This window comes from Muscardinus avellanarius, assembly GCF_963383645.1.
Source record: "Muscardinus avellanarius genome assembly, chromosome: 4".
In the NCBI taxonomy this organism is placed as follows: Eukaryota; Metazoa; Chordata; class Mammalia; order Rodentia; family Gliridae; genus Muscardinus; species Muscardinus avellanarius.
The window spans coordinates 21,996,769-22,015,119 of NC_137789.1; the positions used below are offsets into that span (position 1 = coordinate 21,996,769).

At 40.0% G+C, this 18,351-nt stretch overlaps 1 protein-coding gene across 1 annotated transcript in view; it reads left to right on the forward strand.

The window, feature by feature from the left end:
* ENPP2 (ectonucleotide pyrophosphatase/phosphodiesterase 2) overlaps positions 1 to 18,351 on the forward strand; it is a gene marked incomplete at both ends in the record, with an annotated part of 134,082 nt that overhangs the window by 93,228 nt on the left and 22,503 nt on the right. Inside the window, 8 exon segments of the mRNA XM_080694737.1 lie at positions 570 to 678; positions 4,957 to 5,082; positions 8,850 to 8,881; positions 9,627 to 9,754; positions 11,939 to 12,026; positions 12,152 to 12,239; positions 13,309 to 13,493; positions 16,147 to 16,198. Coding sequence (XP_080550863.1) covers positions 570 to 678; positions 4,957 to 5,082; positions 8,850 to 8,881; positions 9,627 to 9,754; positions 11,939 to 12,026; positions 12,152 to 12,239; positions 13,309 to 13,493; positions 16,147 to 16,198 — 808 coding nt within the window.

An 18,351-nucleotide genomic window follows, 5' to 3' on the forward strand; every position in this document is an offset into this window, starting at 1 on the left:
CTCACAGAAGTTGGTACTTGGGTTCTTTGGAACATGTCTTAGATCTCATTGCATTAAAGATGTTCTTATTTATTACCCCACTGGAAGGGGTAATAAACTTTGACCTCAGAATTGCTTTCAGTTCACTTAGACACTATGTCCTCGCCAGAGCTTAAAGCGTAAACTGATTTTTATATGGATGACTAGAGGCTTACACTATCCATCTGACTTTCTGTTCCCTCTCAGAACTCTTGGGTTTAAGGGATGTTGCTACATTTTAGAAAAGTCATTCTATTTATAAATAGAAATACTTTAGTACTATTCCTGATATTTTCATATCAAAGAATCTGGAAAAGGATTGGGTGAGGAAAAGTTTTAATTCTCCTGAGAGAATGCACAGTGCTTAGACTGAGATTTCCATTAAAAATGGCAGAAAAATTCCCCCTACGCAAAGCCCTGCCTCTGTGCCTGAAATTTTCTTTCCAGAATGTTCTGAGGGTAGAAGATCTATGGAATCTGAATGGTTAAAAAAAAAAAAAAGAAAGTAAAAAAGGAAAACTCTGGGAGGACTAACTTGCTCTTATTTCCAGATGGCAAATCCTCTGCGGGAAATTGACAGAAATGTGGGGCAGCTGATGGATGGACTGAAGCAACTCAATCTCCACCGGTGTGTAAATGTCATCTTCGTGGGAGATCATGGTAAAGCTTCTTTCTCCGTTAATAACATAGATGAATACACGTTTCTGGAGGTGTTGAGGAAAGGAAACTTTGCTCTCAGAATACAAGCTTTTATTCTTTTTTTTTGTTGTTGTTTTTCTTTTTTGTGGCTAGGGATTAAACCCAGAGGCATTCTACCTCTGAGCCCCACCCCCAGCCCTGTTTTATTTTTTGTTTTGAAATGGTCTCATGAAGTTGCTAGGGACTCATTGAGTTGCTGAGGCTGGCCTCAAACATGCAATTCTCCTGTTTCTGCCTCCCAAGTACTAGAATTATAGGCATGTGCGACTACATGCCCCGTTCCAAGATTTTATTCTTAACCTTCTTTATCCTTTTCTTTAGGAGAAAGAAAGAAATGAAACCATGATTCCCAAGTAGGCAACAACTTGAGGTGACCCTGGGTTCATTTTAATCAAAAGCAGGGACATTTTTATCCTCCTGGTTTTTTCAGGAGAGGTCTTCCTACAAAAATCTGTCCCTTAATGTATCTGTGAAACAGATAACATTAGCTGATACTTTCCCATCCCATAGACCACATTCCCCAAAACATGCACAGAGTTTGTGTGGTTAAAAAATAAATGTGAATAGCTGGGCATAGATAACACACACTTGTAATCTTAGTACTTGGGAGGCTGAGACAGGCGAATCGCAGGTTCGAAGCCAGCCTCAGCTACTTAGTGAGGCTCTCAGCAACTTAGTGAGACCCTGTTTCCAAATAAAATATAAAATAGGCCTGGCAGTATAACCAGGAGGTAGAAAGTCCCTGGGTTCCATCCCTAGTACTAAAAATAGAAAAAAGAAATAAATGTGAATATGATAAGGAGGCAGAAACAAAGAGTTTTTGTCAAAGAAGTTGTGTGTGAGTCAGAACATTTCCCCAAATTCACTTAAGAAATTCAAGACCCAAACAGGAGGGCCTTGGGGGCCTATAGAAGACTCCTGAAAAAAGAATGAAGCAGCTTAGGAAGCAGTTTTTCTAAATCAGCTTATAAAGTAGAAAGATTCATGCCAGGAGTGGTGTCACATGCCTGTAATTCCAGTATTTGGGAGGCTGAGACAGGAGTATTGCAGGTTCAAGGCCAGCCTCAGGATTGTAGGGACTTCCCATTTCAAAATAAGTAAAGTAGAAAATTTCATGAGTACCTTTTTTATTTTTTATTGGATAAGAACAACATAATGTGATTATAGAGGGGGACTCACAGAGTATTCCTATTTTACAGCCATGTAGAATGAATTTTCTATAGTTCCTGACTATCAAATTGAACCAACCACCTTGGAATTTGGGACTGTTCCTGCCCAGTAGAGTTTGGAAGTTGACAGTTGATCGACTCTTTGGTAGTTCTGTTGAGAACGGCTGGCAAATCTTCCTAGTCATGGCTCTGCCTAAAGTTTTCTTTCCAGAACGTTCTAGAAAATCTATGTGAGACTGGGGATGGGGAAAGAGCTGTGGGGACCAACTTTCTTCCCTGAAGGTGCTAAATACTACCCCTGCAAAATCATGTTCTGTGAGTTTGCCTAGTGGCAAGCTAGAGAAAGCTGAGGAGTTTAGAGCATGTGACATAGCTGACTTAATTTAACTTGCCCAGAAATGTAGAAAGCATTTGCTCACACACTAGAAGCAGACTTTTAAGAAACAGATGGCCCCAGGGAGTCACATGGTGAAGCGCTCCGTAGGTTGTGGACAGGTTAAATCCTTTCCTCAGTTTGCGGGCTTCTGGGATGCGGGCATCCATTTGTGTTTGGGAGGCACAGCACCTCTGTCGTACAGATAGTAGGATCTAGTGGTGCAGGGCATGAGTTTTAAAGCTGGAATGCATTCAATGGAACTGAAATTGCACCGTGCTGCCTAAGAGCTCTTGGATAGAGCACACGTTGTCGTGTGGCCTCCCCAAGTGTGAGCTCCCCCATGACTCACTGAGAACACTGACTGCACGCACACAAAGCTGGTCTGGAGCAGGACAGTGGGTGGCAGTGGATGGGAAGGACTCAGCGACCTTGCCCGGGGGTCTTTGTTCACCCTTGGAGTGTCATAAGCTACTGCCTAGAATGTACCAGATAGAAGATCCTTCCAGTCTTTCAGTAAGAGGTGTTTAGAGACTTGGGTTAAGATTGTCCTAGAAGATAATAGCTGTTTATCGTTTTAAATTTTCTTTCTAAGAGTTTCAATGTGAAAGGACACATTGAAGGACACATTGAGCTATGCTGGGATGTGCTTTTCTCTCTCTTCATTCTCATTTGTATTAAGAATTGCATGGGGATGTGGGCATCTATCTGCGTTTGGGAAGCGCAGCACCTCTGTCTTCCAGATAGTATGATCTAGTGGTGCAGGGAATGAGTTTTGAAGCTGAAAGGAATTCAGTGGAGCTGAATTTGCACCATGCCACTTAAGAGCACGGAGGATCTGGTTTCCCAGGAAGTGGTCATTTTAAATTTTTACCAGATCTGGGCCATTCTGAGTTATATTTCTTTAGTCTAAAACTATAGAGTGCCTTTTACAGCATCAATAATTCTCCCTTTTGGAGAATATTCTCATAATGAACTGCATAAAGCAATTTAGCTGTCTCCTCTCATTCAAGGGGGATATGTACTAAGACCCTCCAATGAGACTGTGGATAGTACCAAACCCTATATATATTTTTTTTTCTTATACATACTTATGATAAAGTTTCATTTATAAATTAGGAAGAAATTAACAATAACAACTAGTAATAGCATAGAACAATTGAGAACATATACTGTTGTATAGTTATGTATGGATGTTGTCTCTTTCTCTCAACTACTGTGGGGCTGGTGGCATATACAGTATGGATACTCTGGACAAAGGGATGATTTATATCCTGGGTGATTTGGAGCAGCATGAGATTTTGTCACACTACTCAGAAAGGCAATTTAAGACTTTTGAATTATTTATATTTAAATTTTCTTTAAGATTTTTGGGCTACCATTGAGTATGGGTAACAGGAAGCATGGAACGCAAAGTCATGGGTGTGCGGAGACTACTGTATATTAAACCTACTTAGTTCCATGTCATCTTCTAAATTTTAAAACTGACAGTAAAGGTCTCTAGTAGCTGTTCTCATCTATGACTCTAAAACTTGAGTTAGTTTTTGTTATCATTATTTTTAAAAATATTGATTTAAATCTTTTTCTTGATGGAGGGCTAAAGATAAAGTTTAGAATGAGGGAGGAACATTGGTTGTTTAAAAAAAGTTTCCTCAGTACTTGAGAGGCTGAGACAGGAGGATCACAGCAGGTTTGTGGCCAGCCTCAGCAATTTGTGAGGCCCTCTGAAACTTAGTAAGACCCTGTTTTAAAATAAAGAATAAAATAGGACTGGACGTGTAGGTTGGAGGTAGAATGCCCCTGGGTTCAATCCTCAGTACCACACACAAAATTTTTTTTCTGCCTAGACCCTTTCAGTGCTTTAGTTGCTAGCTTTCGGTTCTAATTACACTGTTTACAACGTGTTTTCAGCATTACTTTGTTTTTCAGTTTGGGTGGTCATTGGAGCTGACATGTTTCTTTCCCATCTCTGGTTGCCAGTATTGTTTTGACAGCAATATCCAAGGCCACCAGAGGAGACAGAGTGAAAACTGGTGATTATGTACTCAAGATAGGAGAGGAGAGAGAGAGAGAAAGAAAGGGAAAAGGAGAGAGAGAATGAGAGAGAGAGAGAGAGAGAGAGAGAGAGAGAGAGAGAGGAGAGAGGAGAGAAAGGGAGAAGGGGAGGAGCAGGAAAGGAGGGGAAGACACACACACACACACACACACACACACAAACACACACACAGACTAGAAAGTGACATTGTGTAAAAGAGACACAGAACTGTATATTCCAGTAATATATACCACCCCTAGCTAGGCAGGGTTTGAAGCAATCTAGAATTTAACGTTTTAAAGAAAAGAAATGTACAATGACTGTACGTAGTTTGTTTTTTAAGAAAAAGCATTTTCTTTGTCCTGCTGTTCTTGCTCAATAACTTAAAATGATTGTTTAGATGACACTTGATAATGATAACTTGCAACCTAGTGCTTGGAAGATAAAATGGCTAAATCAAAGCCCACTCAAAGGTTTTATAGAAAGAAGCATTGAAAACTTAAAGTAAAGCTAAGACATTTCAAATGTGAGGGCTTCTCCCATTAAGTTGTTAAAACCAGTTAAAGAGATAGCTCGATGTTATCTTTTGTGTCTGTGTGACATTTTTAAGATTTTAATTTTAATAGTGCCTAAGAATTCTTGCTTTGTTTCTCTCTCCATAGGAATGGAAGATGTCACATGTGATAGAACTGAGTTCCTGAGCAATTACCTGACCAATGTGGATGACATTACTTTAGTGCCTGGAACTCTGGGAAGAATTCGACCCAAATTTAGCAATAATGCTAAATGTAAGTTGATCTTAATTGTTTTTTCTTTGTACTGAGGATTGAACTCAGGAACATTCTACCTCTGAGCTACATTCATAGCATTCTTTATTTTTTTTTATTTGAAACACAGTCTTACAAAATTGTGATCCTCCTGTCTTAGCCTCCCAAGTACTGTGATTATAGGCATGCACCACCACTCCTGGCCCAATTTTTAAAATACTAAGTAGTTAGAGTGATAATACAGTCTGAACAGATAAAGACTTGTTTTCTAAAGCTGGGAAACCTATGCCAAAAAATCCCAGTTCTGCTACTGCTTGACTGACTGACCTTAAATAAGCCATGAAATCTAAGCCTCAGTTTTTTCATTTGAAAAATGGGGATGGTAAAAAACAGTGGCTATCTCATAGAGGTGTTGTAGAAATTAATCTATGTTTATTATCCAGACTAGTTCTGGGCACAGAGTAGCATTATGTAAATATTTGCTTTTGTTTTTATTATGTGGAAAGTGCACTTGATTTGATGCATGTTTATGACCATACGCTTTTGTTTACAAGAGAAGAATTTTTCTTTTTCTTCTTCTTCTTCTTTTTTTTTTTTTTTTTTGTACTACTGGGGATGGAACCAGGGGCATTCTACCTCCAAGCTATGTCCCCAGCCCTATTTTTTTTTTTTTTTTTGTGGGTCTGGGATGGAACCCAGGGGCATTCTACCTCTGAGCTACACCCCCTGCCCTATTTTTTATTCTTTATTTGAAACCAGGTCTCACTGAGTTGCAGAGGGCCTCACTAAGTAGCTGAGGCTGTCCTCGAACCGCGATCCTCTGGTCTCAGCCTCCTGAATGCTGGGATTACAAGCGTGCGCCACCACGCCTGGCTCCCAGCCCTATTTTTTATTCTTTATTTTGAAACAGGGTCTCACTGAGTTGCAGAGGGCCTCACTAAGTAGCTTACGCTGTCTGCAAACTGTGATCCTCCTGTCTCAGCCTCCCAAATGCTGGGATTACAAGTGTGTACCACCATGCCTAGCTTAAGAGAAGAATTTTTCAACATCAAGAGTTCAAGGCTGGAAATTTAGCTAAAACTAGAGAGTCTAAAACAGGCTTGGCAGAACCATGCTTGGATCCTGTAAGTCCCCAGGAAACTTTTGAAAAGGGGAAGGGTCTTCCCCTTTGTCAATCTGAATGGCAGAATCCCGGAGGGAACAATAGTAAGCCCTGAGTCCATGGGCAGAGGGTTTGAATGATTAGAAAAAAATCAACGGGAATAATCTTATCACTCATTTTCTACACAGATGATAATATACCACTGACATAAACTTAAATTTGTGTGTTAAGATTTTTAGAGGCTACCCGCCTAGGTTTTGAGAAGTTTATAGTTTTATTTGGGATACGGTGTATTTTGGTAAAACAATATAGAATATTTTTAGAATTTTTAGCTTTAGAAATAAGAAACCATTAACAGCAAGCTGAAAGTTTTGGAAAATTAAGCTTTTTCCAAATTACGTTCCTGAGTCAGCATAAATGGGAAATGCTCCAAAGTCGGTGGCAGACAACACTGTGACGTGAACACAATGGTAGCGTTTCTCACTTCTTCCCTTGTTTTCTCTTGTTCTCTGTGGCCTCAAGTCTTTGCTCCTTTGAGACAGGTGGGCATCGCCATAGGCTAGATACAAGTGGTCAGGGTACCTCTTGATTTTAATTTCTGGATTTTAAGGTAGGGTTTAGATAAGAAAGGTTTTGCCTACATTGAATAGTATTTCTTACATCAATAAATGTAACGGGGAGATTATTTGGAAGGGAAAAAACTTTCTTGGGAGCCTATGGGATAGTAAATGTTAATGAGGCCGTGTCTTATAGACCACACACTGTGATTTCATTCCTGGGAGAGACAGAAGAGTGAGGTCACGAAGAACACAAAGGTGGCGTGTGTCCAGGTTCAAATCTCAGCTCTGCCAGGAATTCACGGAGTGATGTTGGACAAACAACTTAAGCACTTCATACCTCAGCTTCCTAATCTGTAAAATAGGAATTGTAGGAGAAATCTTAATGTAAAATTATACAGATATAACTTTGAGTTTAGCATGTAGTCAGATCTATGTAAGTGTCAAATGTGATGATGATGTCTTTGTTGAGTCATGATTTCAACAGAATTAAGTACACAATTTTATTAATCCTTCCACAATCCTCTGTGAGGTATATTGCCATTCTTTTTATGGATGGTAGAAGTCAAGGGTCAGAGGGGTTGAAGGAACTGACTTGGAGTAAGGGGCAGAGCTGGGGTTTGAGCCCAGATAGGACTTTAAGATTGAAGGACTGTATCCCAAACGTGGACTTAGGCATTTATTATTTACTAGTAATTCTCTGGAAAGTATCTCAGTACAACATTGCCCCATGCTGTGTATTTCTCGTCATTATCTAAGAACATGAATTTGCTCTAGTCCCTTTGAGGAGTATAGATTAGAAAGCCAAAGAATGTAGAAGTTCCAAGCATGGCTTATGTATCATATCACATGTGTGCAAGTTCCTCCGCCTTCTGAAGCTGGCAGGCTTACTGAAGATTCTAATGCCATTTACCTCGCAGGGCAGTTATGAACGACCAGAGAGAGAGCGCGCCTCCAAAGCCCATAGAGGGAGACAGGCGCATGGTGAGGACTCCACTTGGGTTAGCCATTATTGCTACCATTTTCACTTATGTACTTTCCTTTAAAAGACGCAATTAAAATTCAACCCAGATTTAAGCAGAATGCAATCTGCCTTTTAGCTTTGCTTTTCAGGGCTTGAGAACTAGAGTCCTGAAGATAGTTCTTGGAGTGTGTATGTTGATACTCCAGGGCAACCTGCATTTTCAACAAATCCAAGCAAATATTTATCAATATTTACTAACAAATGTTCGCCTACTCCACGTGAGGCCCTGGGGACTGGAGCAGCCCATGCTGCAGATGAACTCGGCCTGTTTTGCTGGCTCTCATACCGTGAGCAAGGCAGCATCATGACAGCTGCTATCCCTCCTGAACGCTACTCTCCTGTTCTAATTCTATAATGACATACTGAAGCTCAGTTTCCGAAAACAAAACAAAACCCAAGCAACCTACAATCTCCTCTTTCCCCCACAGTCCCCTCCAAAGGGGACATTCAGATAATATCATCCTGTTTATACACAACCATCATTCGCATAGTTTTGCTTTTAGCTATTTCAAAGTATTGACTAAAATAGCCTTTGTTTGCTGGTAGTAAAAAGCGAGAAGATGCCATGTGTGTGCCTATGGCTGGAAAAAAGTGGCCACTATGTAATTAGACCCATGGTATTGCCGTGAAAACACAACCCCCTTGAAAAACAGGACTCAGTGGCCTGGGAGGCTCATTTTATAGAAGATGGTGATTTGTTTCAAAGATCTACAGAGAAATACAAAGTCATGGCAATAGTCCCAATGTCCAGTTTAGTTTCTCGTATTAACTTGCAAATAAACAATGTCCATACTTTATAAGAACTCTTTGGGAGAACTTGGACGCAATTTACCTAGCGGTATCCTTTTCAATGGAAGATCAAATTCCCTTCCAGAAGAGTCGACCAGACCTAAAAGAAAAGTTTGCTGTAAGATTTGTCCAGTGGTTTAGTTGCATTTCACTTACCGAACTATTAACTCCCTACACAATGGTATATTGGTTTAAAACAAAGTATTTCAAGTGATGATCCTTCTGGGAATGGGAGAACAGAGAATCGAATCTCTTGCTGCACACTCACTACTCTCGGTGATTATTTTGAAATCTTTCTTCCTCTCTCTTTACACAGATGACCCCAAAGCCATTATTGCAAACCTCACGGTAAGTGTTGCAAGCTACCAGGGCCTCTGCCCTCTGGAGCACCTACCTCTCATGTTTGCCTCCCCCGTGGGTGGGAGGAACTTTTTCCTCACTGCCCTGCCATCCTGGATATTTGTTTCCCTATGAGGTTTCAAAACTTCTAACCCAAGGTCAGCTGCAGGCTCCTCAATGCTGCTGGCAATGAGACAAAATGAGAATGTTTGGTCCTTCCGTGAGAACTGAAAATGTCCTCACTCAGGATCAGTTGCATCTCTACTTTCTCAGAAGGATACATGCAGAACACCCTGCTCCATGGTTTCCTTGTCCAGGGTAAAGACCTTCAGAGCACTTGGGTCCATCTTCGTAGGCTTCTCCCTTTCTGCCACATCTCCCACCCTCCAGCTTGGAGCAGAGGGAAAGGCCTTAGGGTATGAATTTCTTTCAGTTAAAATCTCAGGAGTTAGGAATGTATCTTAGAAATTCTTCATTCCACTCTGATGGCCTGCCATATCATTTCCAAAGCTATCTATGCCACTTTTTCCTCCTTATTTTGAATTAGAAAGAATCCCATATTAAAGAAACTCTTCCTTACTTTTTTTTGTTTTCAGCATGTATTATTTGATATGAGGGGGGTGACAAATTCCATTGGTTCACTGTCCACCATTTCCTTTGGCTTAAAATTGCCTTCAGCTTCTAAAGAAGGTAATACCCAGGGCATTTCATAGAAGACATTTCATCAAAACAGCGATTTTCATTTACATTTCAGTGTAAAAAACCAGATCAGCACTTTAAGGCTTACATGAAGCAGCACCTTCCTAAACGTTTGCACTATGCCAACAACAGAAGGATCGAGGACATCCATTTACTGGTGGAACGCAGGTGGCACATTGCAAGGTAACCGGGCAGTCCCCATTTCTTGTCATCACAGCCGCCTCTTTGACAACTGGGAGTAATTTGATTCTTGCTTCTCATTAATAGAAACTGCAGTTGGAAATCTCACTGTTTTCAAAGATTTTGTGTGCTCAGTAAGCATAAGCAATTAGTGCTGAGACAATACATCTTTAAGTTTTGTGTGTCAGTATCTTGATTTATCTTTGTAGTCTTTCTCCCTTTCTCTCTCTCTCTCTCTCTCTCTCTCTCTCTCTCTCTCTCTCTCTCTCTCTCTTTCTCTCTTTCTCTCTCTGTGTGATGGGTGTGTGTGTGTGTGTTATTTTTTGAATTGATTCTAGCCTCTATTTTTATTGCTTGAAAAAGTAAAAAATATAAATGGGACCTTGCCGTAGTACACGGGGATGGTTTGGTCTTAGTTGATAAGATTTTGCTTATAGCAATATTTATAGAGGACTAGGGGTAAGGTTGTTACCATGAAAACATCTGTTATCACAGACATGTTTTATGTTGTTTTTAGTATTTTCTATTATTGGCATATTTTGAACTAGAGAGACTCCTATATTAAAGAAACTGTTCCTTGCTTTTGAATCCAGTATAAAACATGTCTGGAGGCTCTAGACATTTTCAAAGAGGTAATCACTAAAGCTTTATTTATTTTCACATACACATGAAAGTAGGCCTTTCTTAATTTCTTGTTCCAATTTTCTCCATAAGAAAAGTGTTATGAATCTCTCTGTAGCAATCAATCCTTGAATAGCTCTGACACACGCTCTGGACATTCTACTGAGTCACAAAGATAAGGAGAAAAATTGGTCCTTTAGGAATTCTCTCATTCTGCAACACTTACAAAGACACATATGACAAATACATAAAAGCCCTACTGTAATTGTAAAAGTTAAATATGTGGAATTATGAAAAGCGATATATGAATGCCAGAAATTATTGGAATAATATGCAATAGACCTGAGCAGTTCTTACAGAGGCATTACAGAGATGTAACCCAAATGTCCTGGGCAGGATCTTTTATGTGGGTGGCTTGAGAAAGAGCAAATTTGACGCATTTGGCAGGTTTATGTGCAGAAAGCACAGGGGCTGAGCATGTGTTAAATACAAGATGATGACAGCTGATCAAATTAGCTCAGACCAAAGCCAGGCATTCTAATGAACAGTAAATATTTTTAATTTAACTCCTGCATTGTTGAGTTATATTTGCATGTATATTATTATCCCAAGCCCAAGGTACACTTTGTAGGTGGACTAACTCATGTGTTAGGTGTCTTTGTTCTCTCTATTACTTTACTTCAGTGCCATGTGCCCTGTAGGGACTTAGGCAGTATTTGCATTAATAAAAATGAACTTTTGGGGGAAAAAATAGTCATATGACACTTATATAAAAGTGTCTTTCCATCACAAGGGGTTAGGTCAAATGATCTCTACATCTCTAGAATATTTCCATTTCTTTTTTGAGTTAGTGTGGATTGAATCCAGGGGCACTCTACCTCCAAGCTACACCCCCAGCCCTTTTTACTTTTTATATTGATACAGGGTCTTGTTACATTGCTGCGGCTGGTTTCGAACCTGCAATCCTCCTGTTTCAGCCTCCCAAGTATTGGAATTACGGACATGTGCTACCATACCAGGCTCTGTTTTTGATTTCTAGAGATATTGTCTAGTCAAGGCCACACATTTGTTGGATAGGTCATTGTTAGTGTTAACCCCTCAGTTGTACTCTAGCTGTATTACACTGATAGGTAAAGTGGCATGCAGTTTTTACAAACTACAGCTCTCCCATGCATTGATTAAACATCATCAATTTAAAAAGTGTCTACTCTGTCATGGCACTGAGCCTAGTGAGGAGTATAAGGGAGTGGAGCAGGCAAACACGGCCCTTTGCTGGAGAATCCTATGGTTTCCGAGCTGGAGAAGCACCCGGGCAGGCTGAGCATCAGCCATGGCAAGTGCTCTGCTCAGGATCAGCAAGAGGGCAGGGAAGGCACCGTGATTCTGCCCAAAGGTCCTAGGGTGACTGTCCAAGCAAAGATACTTGAAAGAAATGAACAGAAGTACCTTATCACCACCAAAGCGATGCTACAATCAAAAGAGATAAGTAGGATCCTCTGAAACTGGCTTTTTATCCTAGTGATTTCGGAAGAAACCCTGACTCATCATAAAATTGTTTCAATGTAGGAAGCCTTTGGATGTTTATAAGAAGCCATCAGGAAAATGTTTTTTCCAAGGGGACCACGGATTTGATAACAAGGTCAACAGCATGCAGGTATGATCACAGAACAGTGAATGGAAATCGTGTCTTGACGATTCTTAGAAGGAACCATTATCGAGGAAGGGCTGTGCTAGCTATCAGCGACTGTTAACTGTTTCTGTTTCCTTTTCTTTTGGAAGACGGTTTTTGTAGGTTATGGCCCAACATTTAAGTACAAGACTAAAGTGCCTCCATTTGAAAACATCGAACTTTACAATGTTATGTGTGGTAAGTCATTAGCTAAGTCGAAACCAATGAAACGATCTTTAGTTAGTTGGTGAACTTCCTCAGTGCCAGAGAAAAGAAATGAGGGGTCTATTTTTTTCTTAAATTCATCTCCTGTTCTTGCAAGAAAATGTTGTAACTTGCCCATCAGTGCAAAGGACAGAATGCCATCCCTTCTAAGGCTTCTTTGTCTCTCTTCGACAGTCGACTAACGGGGAGCTTTCATGGTGTTGCTGTTGGCAGGCTCCAGCTGATCCAACATAGCATTACAGTTTGACACTGCTGTCCAGAGACCTGATGAAGCAAGAGTTCTGCAGAGCTCCCCACCTCCCTCTCCCGCATTGCAGCCCAGTTAACATTTGGCCAGCTTGCACCCTGGCCAGCTATTTATGGGCTCCTAAGTATTTTTCTTCCTTGAGTTGCTGAATGAGGACAACTTTTCCTATTTAGTAAGGGAGTGCCAGTCTGGTGGTTAGAGGGGGAGTCAGCAAGTCGGGTCTCCTGGGTTCTGTTCCCATCTTGGCTACTGGCTCTCCGCTGTCCTGCCTCCTAGCTTAGGCGAGTCACTGTGTGTCCACTTGGCAACCATTCGCGTGCTGTGAAATCAGCCTGTTCATTTCCCAGAGGCACTTCCAGGCACCAGGCCAAAGCCTCCTCTTGTCCCCACACTTCCATGGCGTGCATTAGAGGGCAGGCTTGTGGTTATTTATTGATTATAAGTTTCATTTCAAAATGTGGGGTGAAAAAGTTCCAGAGAAGTGCAGGAAGGCAATGATACTGACACAAAGAGTCTTTGGATTGTAATGATCACACACAGAGGCAACAGCTAAGTAAGGCCCTCTTCCTCTGCTCTGAGAAATCTCTCTGTTCATGGTCAAGTGATGAGCATGGCTAGTCTAGGAAGCTGTCGCAGACATGGTGAGGAGGTGCCTGCTGTGTAAATTTTGTTTCCTTTTATTCTGATTCACATTTAGGGTTTAGAGACCTTTGGTAGGGGAAGCTATTTGATTCATACTATATCTCATCAGACTTTATTTAAGAAGTATCTGGCTCCTTTTCTTCTTCACATCAGATCTCCTGGGATTAAAGCCAGCTCCAAACAATGGAACCCATGGAAGTCTGAATCACCTCCTCCGTGTTAATACCTTCAGGCCAACCATGCCAGAGGAAGTTACCAGACCCAGTTATCCAGGGATTACGTATCTTCAGTCTGAGTTTGACCTGGGGTGCACCTGTGATGATAAGGTAGAGCCAAAGGTAGAAATTATCTTTATATTTATCATGAAAGAACTTGTTGGATGCATCACAGCACTGCTCACTAGAACTTTCTCTGTTGGTGAATAGTATCTATCTCTGCCATCTGAAATGGAGATACTGGCTAGGGGGACTGAGGAACTCAAATTTTAACCTAATTATTTTAGATTTAATTTATACAGCCATATGTGGCTCATGGCTACCATATTGGATACACCGTTGCAGAGGATGAAGGGCAATCATGTTATCTGTGGAGTCACAATTTCTAACCAAAAGTTCTTTCTTTTCTTTCACCATGAATCACATATTTATCTGTCATGGTCCTGGCAGGAAACAGCTCACAAGGTTTTGAAAAAATATTTTATAAGGGATAGTTAGATTAGTTAGATGTTTAAAGGGAGAATTTATACAGATTGGGCTGGGTGGATAGAAATCAATAAGGAATGTCAAAATTCTCTGGAGCTAATAGGAAATGAAACTAAAACCTGAAAGGCAAGTAGAGGGAACAGGTTACCGAACATAGAGAGAGATGTGTAGGAAGAAACTGTTATAATTGGTAGAGGAGTGCAGGTATTACATTACAATCTGGCAAGAATGGAGACAGGGGAATAATATCCTTGTCTTTCTCCTCTAATCCCTTTCAGGTGTCTCCCATTGGTGGAGCCTAACGGGAAGCCAGGTTGCAAATTCACTTTTTGGTATAGTCCCTAGAGGTCAGCCTCCTAGGTCCAACATGAATGGTGTTATGGCAAAGAGTGATTACTCATTACACCATGTGGACAGTCCCTGGATACCAAAGAAACTAAAAATAAGGAATTTTGAATTGATTAAAGACCTTTATAGCTGCCAGTCAGAGCTTCTAGAAGAAGGAATTAACCAGTGCAACTACACTGAGATGACATGATACCAACCCAAAGAAAGGAAATTGGTACATTTCTATGTGTGGTTTAGTTATAGGTATAAGCATATTATTTTGGTTAGGCCTAAAAAAATAGAAAATAATTTTCCTACCATCCAATCTCCTCCCTATACCATTTGCTCCCTTCCAAGATTTTTGGGGGGCTAGGAGACACAGTTTGGAGGCTCACCACTATAGGGATTCAGTTGGATCTTCTTTTCCACACCCCTATCTTTATCTTCTTTCTATTTTTGCTCCCAGAAAGAACCAAGGAGGATAGTTACTGTAAGGTAGGTACTGCTCGTATCTCAACTGGAAAAATCAAATTGCCAAAGTCAACAGGAAGCTGTTTTGTGAGGAGATACCAACAATAATTATAGAGGAATCCACTCATTCCATCTTGTTTCTGAATTACCTGTCTTCTGGGGTCTTTTGGATAACTTGTGTGTTAAGCTATTTTAGAGAAATTCTGGATTGTCTTGGTTTTGTAGGTATTTCCAAAAGACTACCTTCTTCTTTCTTAAGGAAGAAACCAAACCAAAACAAAACCCAAACAAAAAAACTTCTAGTAGCCAGGCATGTAATTCCAGTTCTTGGATGGCTGAGATAGGAGGATAGCAGATTCAAAGTTAGCCTCAGCAACTGAGCAAGGCCCTCGGCAACTTAGTGAGACCCTGTTTGAAAAGTAAAAAATAAATGAAGGCTGGTAAGACTGGAGATGTAGCTCAGAGGCAGAATATCCCTGAATTCAGTTCTCTGTGCCAAACCAAAAAAAAAAAAAAATCAACAAAAACAAAAAACTTCCAGACATATTAAAAAGGTATAGAGACTAATACAGATTCAGTGGAAACTCTGTGTGTCCACCCTCCACTCTAATTCCCACCCAGAGTTAACTGGTCCCCTGGATGTAGTGTGTATAATTCCATGGATGTCTCTCTGCTTTCACTCTCTCTTTAAATAATATACAAAGTAATATTTAGTGTGCTTCCTAAAATAACCCATAGTATATTTTTACACATTATAAATTTTATATCAGTGCTATTATATGATTCTTGCAATTGTTATATTCATTGTGGTTTTCTGAGATAAATTTGTGTTAATACATGAAGTTGCAGGTCACTCATTTATGCTACTATCATATTCATTGTATAAATACATCATAGTGATTTTGTTTATTTTCCTATTTGAGAACATTTGGTAATTTCCAAACATTAGCTCTTACAAACTCACCTGTCAATATGCCAGCCTGTGTGTAAAAGGCATTTTTGCCAGCTGTTGCAGACATTATTTGTCCACACATGTTGGAGTGGCTTTTGGATACAGATAGTGACAGGTAGAATTGCTGGGTGATTCCTTTTCAGAATTCCCGAGTCATTCCTTTTTAGCTATGGAAAAAGGAATTTTATCCATTAGGTGGGGGATCCTTTTAGGATACCTGGAGATTCATCTGAAATGCTAAGGTACTATTAAAATTAATCTTCACATATGTGCCCCAGTACTCATCATCACTAACATGGGCAGTTGTCATGATAACCCACAGTTTTAAGGAAAGGAAACAAAGATTAAAGTTGTACTTCCACTTCTGAGCAGTAGAGCTTAGAATGTCAGTTTGAAACACAACAATTAATTCCTCAGATATTTGCAAAGTTTAGGATGCTCTTTTGAATTTAGGAGGGTGCTAAATAGAGATAGGGGACAGAAAAGAAGGAACAATTCTGATATGCTTTTTTTTTCCTTTCCTTTTTTTCACACACAAAGAACAAATTGGATGAACTCAACAAACGCCTTCATACGAAAGAGTCTACAGAAGGTAAGGGATTGTTTCAAAAGCAATTAGATAAGTCTTTTTCCAGTTTTTAAAAATTGAAGATTTTTATATAGTTTCTTGCATAAGCATAGTATTTATATCCATCTGGCAAAGGGCTTTGGTTTATTCTGTATACATAAGATGCCAGTTATGTAATAGAAAAATTTGATTACCTTTTTTTTTTACTTTCCCCAATAGTTCTTAAGCCTTCTAAAATAGACAATGAAGTGTGTTTCTGATAGATCATATGTTAAGGTAATCATGGGAAGTCCTATTAAGGAAATTAAGGTCTCAGTTATGAATTAATCTCGGGTACCTATACCGAAGCTCACCTACCTGGGGCGTCCATGAATTCATTTTGGTGGGGAGAGACATCTGGGAGGAATCAAATCAGAACTGTCTCTTCAAATAAAGAATTATCTTGAGCCCTGATTTATTCTTCTCTTATTTTACATACAATGAAAGCAAACACATCTTAGTCAACATTTGCAAGCTTTTGATATGATTGATAAAAAGAGTCTTAGTGATTTATACCAAGAAAGACACATATCATACTCACATTTTACTAGGCTGACTATAGGTTAAGTGCAGCCCCGCCCTATATGTACTCTTGATTCAGGAATCCAGGCTGAAAGAGTAGTTCCCATATGGGACATGCTCTGATTCTGACAGCACACAGAACCAGGTACTGGGACTCAATACTTCTGCTCTTAGGAGGCATCTGTCACTTCTATTCGAGCCAAGCATGGAATGCCAATGGTGCAGGAAATCATAACCTTTCCATTAGAACTCCATTCTGTTGTCACTTGGTAACAGATACAATACATAAATACATAAACAGGGGACAATACATAAATAGAAACAATCATACAAGTTCTTCCTTCTGATTTTGAAATTTCAGAAGATTAGAGGAAAATAGAAGAAGGTAGAGAGGCTGCAGTAGAGGTTACTAAAGTGGGTGGAATAGCCTCTTGAGAAAAGCCTGGGAATGACTGAGAATATTTAAAAAGCAGACAGAGCTCAAGCAGAGTGGTCCCAAGCTACCCAGTGAAGATGCACATGGTCACAGACTCCTGACACCATCACTAGAGTTACTGGCTTACATATGGTTCTGTTTATCATATATACTGTTTCCAATCTGATTAAGCAGGAGTTGAAGACATGAGTAGATTTTATTTACTTATTTTCCCCTCTTATGAAGATCTTCATCTGCTTCCTTCTTCCTTTGTTGGCTTTACTATTCTTCCCTTCTCCCTTTGATCACAGAACACACAGACTCTGGTGTATAATTGGATGAACCTGGTTTTCAAGATAGAACTTTGTTGGGGGAAGCTAGGCATATTCTCCTCAAACTCTACAACATTTTGACACACTTCCAAATGATCTGAAACATTTGGGCCCTAATCTCAAGTGGACTTTAGTGTCATTACAATTAGAAAACTGGAATGTTGCCAGGGTCAAGGGGTAGGGAGTCTCATGGTGTGAGTTTTTCAACTATTCGATCACCAAAGCAAAGCTATGGAGATGCTTCTCTTCTAAAGGTCACTTATGAAATTTTTCATTAGCTCTTCATGGATTCTTGTGTTTTTATTTTTGCTGACTCAAACTCTGGCTGTTCATGAGACTAAAACATTTCTAACAAAAAATAAATTCTTTGTTTAGTCTGTTGGTGACATGTGACAGTCCCCCAAATCTGCATACAAAGCAGCCTTGAATCTTCAAGCATGAAGTTAGAGGTGTCTTAGTGAATTGTGACTCTCAGGGCTGGGAGGAGCTGGAGTTAAAGCTGTCACCTCTGCATGCTTGGCTCAGAGCTGAAGGCAGTATCCCGTGCCTATCACTGAAGGGTCTTCCACAGCACCAAAGCTTCAAGTTTGTGTATTGTCAAATGAACCTTAGGGAGTCATGCAGAATTTGTTGACTGCCTACCCTGGTCTGAAATAACTGCACCACAAATAGTCTCTAACTCATAGTTTCAAAGTGGCAACAATTAAATGCTATATATCACTCATGAGAACATGTCCTTTCTTGGTCTGCTCATGGGCTAGTGGGACCACCTTTTAAGATTTCAAGAGAGCGTGAAGGTATTTCATGAAACAAAAAATAACTGCAAATCATTGTTGAATTATTGCAAAGCTTTCTCTTGTTTAGAGCCT